General features: G+C 26.5%; 1 protein-coding gene across 2 annotated transcripts in view; it reads right to left on the bottom strand.

Moving 5' to 3' along the window:
* LOC142329033 (inositol polyphosphate-4-phosphatase type I A) overlaps nt 1–13826 on the bottom strand; it is a 125305-nt gene extending 111479 nt beyond the window's left edge. For both annotated transcript variants that reach the window (XM_075373288.1, XM_075373289.1), the window contains exon 1: nt 13280–13826. In XM_075373288.1, coding sequence (XP_075229403.1) covers nt 13280–13397 — 118 coding nt within the window. In that variant the 5' untranslated portion in view covers nt 13398–13826. The remainder of the gene's footprint in view (nt 1–13279) is intronic.
* Nucleotides 13827–14194: the final 368 nt, after the last annotated feature.

The raw sequence follows: 14194 nt of genomic DNA, 5'->3' as shown, positions 1-14194 counted from the left end.
ATTTCTTAAGATTGAAAAACACCCTTTCGCAAAATGATTATTAATAAATTTAAAATCTAAAAAGGCTATTACAGATTTGTCCATATCATACATAGTTCAATAACAAAATTTCTGTATCTTTATTGATAAAGTAAGTTTCCCCAATTATTTAATTCTACTTTATTGTACACATTTTTTAAAAAGCTATTGTTACTGCAATTTATTTTGTTGTACATACTTTTTCCTCAGTAATTCAGACTATGAATTTTTAACAATGAAATGTTCAACTATATTTAGTTTTTAAGTAACTTTTTTTCTAACAGTTTTTGAGTTAATCTTGTATTTTATAATTTATTAATTCAATAAATTTTGTACAAAAATATTTCTACATTGAAAGCACTGCAACTCAAAATTATAAAAATGGTACATCAATAATTGTAAAGCTTAAAATTATTTATTATTATAAGTATTATGGATTAGAAACCATTTCATTTAATCCCATTTTTTAATATAACATAACATCACTAATTGTGAATATTAAAATAAAACTGAACAAATTACAGGTAAATAATATAGTAAATAAAAGTTAAAAAATTAAACTTCATTAATATAACTATAATAATTAGTATAATTTATACAAATACAAAAACAAGAATTAACTATTTATGTAGTTAATATCGTTAGCTCACTAGTGAAGTGATCAGCAATAACAGGGACTTTTGTTCCATCTCCAGAGGTAATATAAATTTAAAAAGTAATTGAATTATATAGTCAACTGATCAGTTAATCAAAAAAATCTGATGTGGACACCACATTACTTCCTTGTATGCCTATTAAACTACATATACACTAATAACGCCTATTACACTAATAACTTCTGATTTTTTTCAGTATATTTTTTTTATTATTATTGAATTATTACTTATTGTAATTATTTTTTACAATCAGAGGTTAATAATTAATTATTTATAAATCAATATATTTAAATTAAAAAAGAAAAATGAAAAATGGAAAAAATGTTTCAAGCCAAAAAAATTAACAGAAAGAAAATGTTGCAAACAATGAAAGAAGATGATAAATATAAAAAGGAAGAATACATTAAGACCAATTGAAAGAACAAAATGATTAAGAAAGGATGATGAATATATAAAGAGAGAAAATTTGAAAACTAGAGAACGTGAACATAAATTAAGATAAGAAGAATTATATCAAACCAAAGGGCAATTAAATGATCGGTAACAAAAAACAAACAAATGAAATTATGATTAACTCCGACTATTGTTTGACAATATCAGAGGAGTAATGAACTAAAAGATAAGAATTTTTTGCAATTTATCAAAGATTGGGCATGTACGCGTCAGTGTATATGTTGTTCTTGTGAGGGTCTATTTTTTGGTCACTTTGTAGTTAACTTTAATGTAAATAAAATTAAACAGAAATTAAACTAGAAAATCCAAAAATAATACGGTTCTAATATAATTTTCAATTAATATTAAATAATTAGATGTGTTTCACCAAATCTATTTATAAATACACATTTTTAAATAACTTTTTCTTCAAATTTTTTTTTTATTGTTAATAATTTATTGTACATTTTGTTTAACAATCACGGGTTAATCATTATTAATAAATCAATATAATTAAATTAAAAAAAAAAAAAGTTAAAAAAAGAAAAGGAGAAGTTTGATTTGAACCAATGTGTCTTCCCTTGTAAGATCCAAATATTTCATTAATTATAATTCTATTTGGCTACAACTCTGGAACCAATGAAAATAAGTACCACTTGTTATATATCGTTGACAAGCTCTCAATGAGTGCGGATTGCAATCAAAAGGGGAGGTGCACAACTTGATGTTACAACAGTCCTAAATTCAAAATTTCAACATCCTACGGTTAATCGTTTTTGAGTTATGCGAGATACGTATGTACATAGTACAGATGTCAAGCCGAAACTAGTCAAAACAAATTCAGGGTTGGTCAAAATGGATATTTCCGCTAAAATCTGAAAACCGAAATTTTTCGTGATCACAATACTTCCTTTACTTCATACAAGGAAGTAAAAATGGAACAAGATCAGTAATCAAACAGTTTCAAATAACAACTGAACAAATGATGCATTAAAAAAATTATCCTGTGAAAATGTATCAATTTTCCACTAAAAACTTAACTATTTGTAATTATTTAACTGAGGAACAAAAAATCAACTGAAAAATTACAAAGTAATAAATAATGGAAAAAAAAATTATGTTAGAACGGCAAATCATTTCATTAACGAATAAATACTTCTTTTCAAATGAAGAGAAAGTACTTTCAAAATTAAATTAGCTTTGGTTTTTTGCATCCAGGGCTCTATTGATTATATTGCTCTGTCTGCCACTATACTTATAAATGAAATTAGGTAATAAACAATTAATCTAGATCAGTCTGGAAATAGTACGAATGACTAGAAGCAAATAGATAAAATTTAAAACAACTCTTTTATACTGTAATAATGAAATAACAAATAAAACTACAAGTAATATATATGCAATGGTGTTACTGGTAATTATTTGTTTATATAAACCTTTGTTCATAAAAGCTGTCTGCTTTTAAATGATATATAATTAAAAGACACCATATGTGAAAAAAATATGTATATATTATAAAAGCAAGGTAAATAATGAACTAAACTGAGCTTAAACAAATAATTTTGTCTAAGGTTTAGAATCTAAAATCTACCCACAAACAAAGAACATATTAATTACAATAAATTAATCTATAACAATAACATTCAAAAGAAGAATACACGTTAGACACATTATGAATAACTGAATACTAAACTAGTTAAAAAGAAAATAAAACAATGATCTCACAGTTAGATTAAACAATCATTACAATAAAAAATGACAATCTTAATGTTTAAATTCACATATACACACATTCATATGAACATACTGCTCACGCAGTATACAACTACCCCTATAAATGATTAATTTTTTTAATAATGATACAAAATAACAATATAAATCTTAAACATAAATGGAAGAAAAACTACAATCATCAATCATTACATTTAAGAACACAATTGTAAAATACAATTAAACAATTAATCTAGATCAGTCTGGATTATAAATTAGAATTAATGCATAAATTACAATTATTATATAAATATTTAAAAGATAAAAAAGAAAAATTGATCAGATCAGAAAAGTACTCAACTGTTATATTTTGAAGTAGACAATGATAATAAAAGAAACTTGAAATAGAATAAAGGAACAAAAGGTAATCTTCACAATGAAAGAAACAATGAGGAAAACAATAAACTTAAAAAGATTAGTATGAAGTTACATTTATCTTGTAAGGTCCTTTTTTTACAATTCATTTAAAAATTATAATTACATTAATTATATTTTTATATTGTTAAGGGTTATAAAATTATATAATTTAGGGGTAAAATTATCTAGGAATAATTGAAGAATAAAATATCAATGTACTAAAAAACTAAATCTAAGAAATAAAAATCTAAAATTAAAAGAAAAAACCTCAGAATCATTACAATTTAAACATTTTTTAAATTAATAACCAAACAGAGAAGAAAGAAAAAATTTTAACAATGATAGCAAATTTTACCCATTTCCAACTACACTAAATGAGATATTCAGTAGATTTTGGCTTTCCAATAATCTGTGTGTGTGTGTGTGTGTCTGTGTATGTGTGTTATGTGTGTGTGTGTGTGTGTGTGTGTGTGTGTGTGTGTGCGCGCGCGCGCGCGCGTGTGTGTGTGTGTGTGTGTGTGTGTGTGTGTGTGTGTGTGTGTGTGTGTGTGTAATACTAATAAATTATTAAAAAGTTTATAATTAAATTGAAAGACAATAAATTTTAAAATATTTTACTGATATTTTAAAATAAAAAAATGCATTTTAAAATAAATTACTGATTTTATTTTACAAATATTGTACAATTAATTTTTTTTTGTAAAAAAAGTATTAAAAAAGATTTGGTTTAATTGACATTTTAAAAGTTTACAATTTTAAATAATTTTCATTGCTGACAATCATGAATAAACACATACTGAACTTAATATCTGTTTTCATTTTATTAAAAAATGTAATATTAAAAATTTATCAGATTACTTCACGGAATGTAGCCACCTAAAATAGCAAAATTTTCTTTATAATATTATGAATAATTTTATTGTTGCAAGTTTAATATAATGCAAAAATTTTTAATACATTACCAAGAGATAAATTTTATGGTTATTAATAATAAAAAAAATATTTTAATAAATACCACACAGCTAATCGAATAAACAAAACAAAGGATCTTCAAAAGTAAAAAGTTTATAATGTGAGGATAAATATCTTATTCATGGAATATTACATAAAGTACAAATAAACATATATTCTGCTTAGTTTTATACTCATACATTACTTTAAAAATTTTTCAGACACTTTGCTTGGGAATTTTTAGTAAATTGAAAAGAGGGTTTTTTAAATAATATATCCCCCCAAAAAAAATAATAAAGCATCTCAAAAATGTTTAAGGCAACATAAAACTAAACATAATTGATTGAATGTTTATGTATACTTTATGAAAAAAAGATTATTGTTCCTGAGATATTTATCTCAAATGTAATCAGAAAATATCTTTTTGATTAAAGTTGTAAATCTTAAGAAAACAAAAAGAAATTATACTGTTCAAAGGATAATATATGTATTAAGAAAAAAATTAATTTTGAGGATTATAAATATAATGAAATAAATCAAATAAAAAGAATCTGAATCTTCATTTAAAAAAAAGTCATTGTATGTATGCATGTAGTTATGTTCCACATCTCTTACAACACAGGACTGATTTCAACCAAACTTGGTTGAATTGGTCAATCATTATTCACTAACTGAGCAAAAATAATGTTAGACAACCCTATCACAACTGTTGGTGGGGAGAGGGGTGAGAACATACTACATTTTAGATTTTTCACAGTAGTGGACATTAATGATACAATAAAGTTTACCGTAGAGTTTTTAAAGTCACTAAACCCTCCTGGAATGCCACACATTGTCTCCAGGTTAAAATAGTTTCTGTCATTATGTTATGTGTAATTTAGATCCACCAAAACTTTGCAACAGCACAGGCTCAATATGAAACATAAGCTAACATCATAGAAACTATAATATTAACAGAAAGTGAGAAAGGTCAGCACATGTTCATTCCTCAGATAAATTGATCCCAACTGATTTATCCTTTATTTTCAAGTGATTACGATTTCCTGTTAGACTTGCTTTTGCCATCACAATTAGCAAGGCCCAAGGACAATCAATACAGTGGTGTAAAGTTAATAACTGCCAGTAAATAAATAAAATCAATTTTACACCAGAACTTAAAAAATAATAATTTTTCAATTCTTTTTTTTTAATTTTGACGTTTGACTTATGACTGTCATTAGATATATAAAAACATTCTGCCCGCATGAAAAATACCTGTCATAAAAAATGAAAGATGAGAAACTTTATATATATAGATAGTAAGCTAAGTGCTCTCTGGATGCAGAATATTTTTTCTCTATTAAATTTTGACTAATTTTCTTTAATTTTTACATGAAAATACTCTGAGAATCAGAATAATATTTAATTACATATTATACTATAACAATCCAATAAATAATAACAGGAGACTGAAAAAAATATCATTCATTTTTACAGACTTTTCAAAGAAAAGTACAGTATTATTTTTGGTCTCGCACTGTGGGATGGGGGGGTAAATTTGAATTTTCTTTACATTTTGAGATATGAGAATTACGAAAATACCATTTATGTATAAAATTTTGTGGCTCACAAATCTCCAAAACTACTACATAATTCACCAAAATATAAATGTGCTCTGGTAGTTTATCTGGTGGAGTTATGCATTCAAGAATTTGATAAAGATTGTTTGAGTTATTCTCGAGTTATGCTCAATTGTTCCAAAAATTTGAAAATGTTGTGGCTCAAAAACTATTACATCAATTTCACTGAAATTTAGATATGCTGTAGTAGAATACTTAAAGTTACGGATGTGAAAATTTGATGAAAATTGGTTAGGTTATTCTTCAGTTATGCTCAATTTAAGGCAACAACAGACAACATAACCTCAGTTTGAAGTTATGTTGTCAACATAACTTCAAATTAAAGAAATTTGATGAAAACATTTTGATGAAAACATAACCTCAAATTGAGGTTATATTTTAATGATTTTGTATTTGTGTATTTTTCATACACGCTTACACAGTGAGTCACAGTGGTGAGTGAGTTTAAACTTGATGCTTGTATGTAGAATCTACTTGTTATTTTTCATAATTTCATCAAATTAAGGTTATGATAATTTAATTTTCTCATAAATAGAAAATATATTTTAATATTAAATAAAAGAAAATTATAACTTTTTTTTAGTTGTCAGTTAACTTATGTTTTGTTTTTTCCTGCGCAAAATAAAATAAAATGTTAGTTTAAGAGAATTAAAAAAAAAAAAATCACAATATATATAAAAAACTTACAAAGGGATAAAAAGAACTTCACTAATTAAAAAAACAGGAATGATCAGAACAGGTTTATTTAGAAACTCATAAAAAAGCTTAAACATACATAAGAAAAAACTATACAGATTGAAAAGAAAACTCCCTTTTTTGTAATCAGTTAGGATTCTAGACAAAATATCTTATTTGTAAAATAAAAATTTATAATTCTTATAGTTAACATACATTTAGGTATCTGCAAAGGAAGAAAGAGATCAAAATAAAATAACAAGTACTCACTGAATAGAATACTGGAAATACTCAACTAAGAACAGATTAAATTAAATGTAAAACATAAATGCCTTTTCCGTCTACTGTAATATTATTCAATACCATTAAAAATATATATAGAACAACAAATACCATTATCACCAATGAACAAAGAGAACGGCTATAAATTTCAGTTCAAGAAATAGAAAAAGCTATTAATTTAGCTATAAATTTTTATTTATATTCAAAAAAAGACAATATGTATATTATTAGCAACTGAATCAAGATATAAAAAAAATTATGATTCATAATATTTCACATAAAAAGGAAATTGATGAGTAATCATTTAATTTAATAACGAAATGCACCAGTTACCAATTATTAGAATAATAAATAGAACATTTTTTTAATAAAAAAAGAAACGTATAAATTCAATTGAATAGGATGGGTATGAATAAGCTGGGATGATAAAATGAATAATTAAGAAAATTCAAAAGAAATATGCAAGTGCATGTGTGTTTTACATATATAAATTAATTATGTTCATTATTTATTTAAAAACCACCTTCTTGGTCATGAATTTTCCTCATGGAGGTAAGCATTTACAATGCATGTAATAACAGGATGTAAGTATTATAAATATTGTGGTTTTCTTTTTTATCATATTAACATTCCAGAGTTGAGGACAAGTCACTACTCACCATACATTTTGGGAATATTTCTGGACATCATAATAATATTTGAAAATTCAAGGTTATGTTGCCCAATGGAGGATATTAGGTATTTATAAATTATTGTTTAGATTATATAATCTAACAAAATGACAGCCTTAAAATGTAAATGTACATCAACAGGGGATGACAAAAGGGTAATATTTTTTACCTCTTTTTTTTTTAATATAAACTACATCTTATCTTTCTACTAAGCATACCTGCAGTTAATAAGCACTTTGCATTTGGTAAGCTGCATTATTACCGGTTGTGGACGATCCTAAGAAGAAAGTAGAGTTTCATGAAATTGATGTCGGCAACAGTAGAGGAATTCGCTTAAATAGAGATTTATACCACAAAGTTATTATTTTTTTACAGAATATCAAGTCATGGACCAAGAATCTACCACATCCACCCTATGTGGCCTTGCACTATGTTGAAAGGAAATAAGTTGTTCCAAGAAAGAAAGAGTTTAAACAGTAAAAGTGATTGGGTATGGCCAGTCAAGAGATCCAAGAGTTTCATTTTATATCAAAATAATAGATAAACAATACAGAAGATATTTGAGAGAAATAAAGTATTCTAAAGAAAAAGACTATCTTTATGGCCAGCCGATTAAATATGTAGTTAAGGTAATTGAAGTATGGCTGGAGTAAATCCTTATTATGCGTTTCCCCTTTTTCCAGGTTATAGATGAATAGTGTTTATAGTAGCACTGAATATGTTAGATCAACCTTTAAAATTCATTCTTCTCTACAAGATAAAATAATACATAGATTTCATTTCTAAGGCCTTAGAACTCTATTCAGGCAATGTTAGCATTCTACCAGCAGGAAGACAACATTATTAGAAAGTTAATAATTTGAGAGTGAAATTATTTAAAAAGTTTTCTACAATTAAACTTCTAAACCAACTTGCATTTTTCAATTTTAGGAATTGAACAGCTTTTATCAAATAGGACTCATAAATAAAAGATTCTCTCAGCTGGATAACAAAAAAAAAATTACGGTACAAAATTATTCCTTTCAGTTTGTTATGTTTGTAAGAATTAGCAATGATCAGTCACACAGTTCTGCTTCTATCATAATTCTACGAGTGGTTTTTTTCTTATACTGGATAAACAACCAAACATTGTTATCACAAAAAAAAAGCACTGACTGGTAAAATATAAATAAACTATGAATAAAATGGTGTAATATTTACGAAAAAGGGGAAGTTCTATCAAGACTTCAAAAAGAGTGTTATAGTCATGATACCAAAGAAAGCAGGAGTAGATAAATGTGAAGAATACAGAACAATTAGCTTAACTAGCCACGCATCAAAAATCTTAACTAGAAATCTGTAGAGAAGAATTAAGAGGAGAGTGGAAGAAGTGTTAGAAGAAGACCAATTTGGTTTCAGGACAAGTATAGGGATAAGGGAAGCAATTTAAGGGCTCAGATTAATTGTAAAAGGAAGATTAAAGAGAAACAAACCAACATATTTGGCATTTATAGACGTAGAATAGGCATTCGATAACAAAGACTGGAATAAAATGTTCAGCATTTTAAAAAAAAATAGGGTTCAAATACAGAGATAGAAGAACGATTGCTAACATTTACAGGAACAAAACAACAACAGTAATAACTGAAGAACAAAAGAAAGAAGTCTTAATAAGAAAGGGAGTCCGACAAGGAGTTCCCTATCCCCGTTACTTTTTCATCTTTACACAGAAGTAGCAGTTAATGATATTAAAGAACAATTTAGATCCGGAGTAGCACTACAAGGCGAAAAGAAAAAGATGCTACAATTTGCTGATGATATAGTAATTCTAGCTGAAAGTAAAAAAGATTTACCAGGAGCAATGAACAGCATGGATGAAGTCTTATGCAAGAACTACTGCATGAAAATAATGAAATGTAATAGAAATAACGAAGATCGACCATTGAATATAAAAATAGGAAAATATTTGTTATTTTGTTATTTAGGAAGTAGAATTACTAAAGATGGACAAAAAAGTAGCAATATAAAATGCCGAATAGCACAGGCGAAACGAGCCTTCAGTCAGAAATATAATTTGTTTACATCAAAAATTAATTTAAACGTCAGGAAAAGATTTTTGAAGATATATGTTTGGAGGTAGCTTTATATGGAAGAGAAACTTGAGTGATTGGAGTACCTGAGAAGAAAAGATTGGAAGCTTTTGAAATGTGGTGCTACAGGAGAATGTTAAAAATCAGATGGGTGATAAAGTGACAAATGAAGAGGTGTTGCGGCAAATTGATGAAGAAAGAAGCATTTGGAAAAATATAGTTAAAAGAAGAGACAGACTTATAGGTCACATATTAAGACATCCTGGAATAATCGCTTTAATATTGGAGGGGCAGATAGAAGGAAAAAACTGTGCAGGCAGGCAACGTTTGGAATATGTAAAACAAATTTTTTAGGGATGTAGGATGTTTTATACCAAAATGAAACAACTAGCACTAGATAGGGAATCTTGAAGAGTTGCATCAAACCAGTCAAATGACTGCAGAAAAAAAATTAATAAAACTTGTATAATTTTCCAGACAATCTTAGAACAGATATAAAAAAAAAACAAATTAAATGTTTCAAGTAAGTAAGTGAGTAAGTAAGTAAGTGTACATCAAAATAAAACAACAATCTCACAAATGAATCACATACGTAAAAAAACTTGCATCTTAATAGAAATAATAAAATCAATATACAGAAACTATGTAAAACGATGACAACTGTCCATGAGCCAAGTCACTTGAATGCAAAAATGTAAATAATTTTTTACCTCAGTTTTCCAGTAATTTCTATGAATTTTCACATGAAAGTACTTCATCATCAGAAAAATATCTTACTTTATATATAAATTAAACAAACCAAAAATTAAACTAAAATTAAATAAACCACATAGTACCGAGTCTTAAAGAGATTAATTTCAGTAAAATAATTTATATATACATAAATATATAAAACTTCGCTGCAACTATTCAATACCAAGTAATGGTTACAAAAAAAAAGGTTAAGGTAATATCTTCAAATGGTCTAAGATGTCAACATTTCAGTTTAAAAATATTTTACAGTTTTAAGTTACATAGAAAAACTTTTCAAGACCACAACAGGAACCTCCCCTAGTTTCTCTACAAAATAAAAATAATCGTCTAAATTGATCCATTTGGTGAAAAATAGGTCATGAACATATATTTTTAAAACATAATATGGATTGAATTAAAACATCCTACTTTTTTCTGTCAGTCCATAATATCATAAGCAATAATAATATATGCATACTAGAAATAATTGATGTGTAAAGGCCATCCATGAAAAATAAAAAAATAAGGGGAACACCCAAACAAAATATAATTTTGTAACATGTGGGTTTGGAAGATTTACAAGTGAATAAATGAACAAGCTGTAATTATGTTTTATACAACAAGTGAGAAATAAACAATTACAAAAAATTATAATAAATGTAATTAGTTATGAATCAAAGAACTGCATTAAGGATTGTTCGATTCTGGTGATTACGAAAATGAAATTCATCTGCTTACAATATGATTGTTCCAACAAATGTATCATTTTTATCACATCCACATTTTTTTAACTGGGTACTTATTTACATTAATAATTTTAATTCAGTATTATCTTATAAAAAACTAGACAGATAAACTCAATGTTAAATTAGTACACAGAAAATAGTTTCATATCATGTTTTTTACATTCACAACATAAGACTAACTATATTTCAGAGCCAAGCTCTGTAATAACTTCTTAATCAAAGATATACAAACATTACAAGAAGAAGCAATCACTTAACATGTGACATACATGTTAATAGTTCTGCAACATGGTTTTTATAATACAAAAACTTATTTTCTGTACTACAATACAGAACTGAACAGAAGATAATCTCTAATGAAATCTTTTCATAGATCTTGTATGATCAGTTATTATTTGCATATACTGAGTATATATATATATATATGAGACAAAAACATAAGAAAGACTGGGTCATACAGTATACAGCAACATCCATTTTCTGTAGTGAAACAATAGATTACATACGTACTTCAACTAAGCACAGAAGTTTGTGTATTAAAATAAATAAAATTTTTGGGTCTCTACTTCCCTTTGACAGAATTATTTTTAAAAATGTGAACATGTACTAATGTCAGTACAGCACTAATTAGTAGAATAGTATCATGTACATTGTCATAAAATCATTTTGAAAAAGAGAAGTAACCTCCAATACGATATATTTTTATGAAAATGTTTTATGCAAAAATTGCTATAATATAAGAGATAACAATTTTTAAATGTAATCTTTATTATTTATTTTTTATCTTTATGCCATCAAATTTCACTTCACCTTGTTCAATTTTGAAAAAATATCAGTGATGAAATGGGATTCTACAAAAAAACAGTTTTAGAAATATATGATAAGAGGGTTTCAATACAATTCTGAATTGCATTTATTTTTTCCATTAACTGAAGTACTGGTGATGAATCAGTTATTATTATAAACCCTTTTAGACAATAATTCTATTGATTTATTTAAAAATTACAAAAAGAAATACTCAAAAACCATTTACAAAAATTATATTTTATAAGAAGTTATGCATTTCATATATTTTGCTCAGTATTATGTACATAGTAAATTAAAAACACAAAAGATAAAATTTAAATATGAATAAATTATATTAAACACTACAGAAACAATTTCTATATTTGTATGTTAAGTACCACAACCAAATCATTGTAGGTAATCTTAGACAAGTCACTAACCACCTCCAGGAATAAAAAGCATCCTGTGCCTGATATAGTAAAGTCAAAAGTACAGAAGTTTCCCATAGCTTTCTTCAATTAAGGTGACTATATCGTTGCACATCAGAATGCCAACTCATAAAAGAGTGATGAAGATAATACTCAGTCCTAAAAGAAATAAGTTCACTTTATTCAATACAGTCTGGTCATATACTGAAAATCATAACTTTCACAGAAATCAACTATGTCTTCCCAAGAAACTTTAAACTTTCTACCTGAGGTTTAAATAGTGCAAGCTGTATTGACATTTTAAATTTTAAAAACTAAAAAAATTAATACAACTTCTTAGTAAATAGTCACAGTTGAAAAATAATCACTCTCCTAGCTGAGGTGAAGAATTCAAATAACATACACTACATTTTACACTAAGAGGTTTTCTTTTAACTTGGATTGTCTATCATTATCATTGTTTTAATTTTTTGTTTATTTTTTTTTTATAAATTTAAGCTTTTTGTATGTTTTTTTTAGAGAGTTGACATTTATGTTTATTAATTTTCTTTAATAATACTTTGTATTTTTGAGTATATCTTAAATTTTGCTTTTGTACATATGTTTGTTTTAAATGAACTCCTGTATATCTATTGTTAATCATCTTTAAGACAAAAATTCCTACCTAATTATTAATTTATTTTTTCTGTTCTAGAGTGTTTCTCTTTGTAATGTTACATTAAAAATCAGTAAGCATAGTTCTTTGTATTAAGTACAATTTGACAGTCACAAATAAACAACCTTATAAAGTCATGGTTTATAAACTAACCTAACATTTTATCTTAACGGATTGTAATGCTCTATTTTAAAATCAAGTTAAAAATAGATAATATATTTAATGTTATGCTACATTCAATTAAGATTTTTAAAACTTCTAACACTTCTTTAAATGATACATGCAAATACATCAAAACATAACCTGAAAAAAGTCATAAGAGACAAACAATTAATAATTAAAAAGCATGTAAAACTTCATAATCACAATAAGGAAACATCTATAGGTAACTGATTATACGGAACATCAATTAAATTCATGCAAATGACTCACTCTCAGTTCGGCGAAAAAATCCTTCTTGCCTTTCGCGAAGAAATAGGACACCTTCCTTATCAAATTTCTGGGATGGCTGAGTAGCTAAAGTTTGAAGTTCTTGTTTATTGAAACGCATTATATATGTGTGAATATTTTTTAAGTGTCAACAGCCAACTTGTTTACTTTAATAATAAATACACTTACGTACGTCGATTGTAGTTATTACTACATTTTACGTACTATGACCATTTGCATAAATATTTAATATATCATTATAAATAAAACGTAAAACTAATTTATTTAATGATAACAATACGATACGGAATACATTTTTTGGTTTATTTCTATTATTTGCATTATATAGGTAATATCAATTGAGTGAGAGGGATACAACCCACGTTGAAATATTGCTTTACTATAACTGAAACGTTTCATTTGTTATGCAAAACTTATCGATGAAAATATAACGATTTACACTACACTAGAAAATAAACATTTTCACTGATGCTATAAATTTAGGAGAGCTTGCTGGTGACCTGACAACCGGAACGGCCACCAACTTCGATTTCTGACCCCCCTACCAAGATAACCCAGCTGATCTCAAAATTACAGCAGCTGTTCAAAAGATATGACGGCATGACTAGTGGCGCTCCCAAATCGGATTTTAAATTGAACTTTTTAAAAAATTAATTTTTGCCGCTAAATTTATACAGCGGTGTTTACCCGATTGTAGTAGATCGACTCGTAAGAAAAAAATCATTAATAATTAGATGAAGGAAAGGTTTACGGCATTTAATAGTCAATGACTTTGGTGATCCCCACCTGAACACATTCCTATCCCACTCGCAGATACACCTTTGTTTACAACATTCAAGGGTATATGACGATCTTTTTTTTGTTTAATATGACGTTCTCAATGCTTTAAATTAACAG

The sequence above is a fragment of the Lycorma delicatula genome, chromosome 8 (genome assembly GCF_047948215.1).
Source record: "Lycorma delicatula isolate Av1 chromosome 8, ASM4794821v1, whole genome shotgun sequence".
In the NCBI taxonomy this organism is placed as follows: domain Eukaryota; kingdom Metazoa; phylum Arthropoda; class Insecta; order Hemiptera; family Fulgoridae; genus Lycorma; species Lycorma delicatula.
The sequence above is the reverse complement of the archived record's forward strand: the minus strand, read 5'-3'. Positions and strand labels throughout refer to the sequence as shown.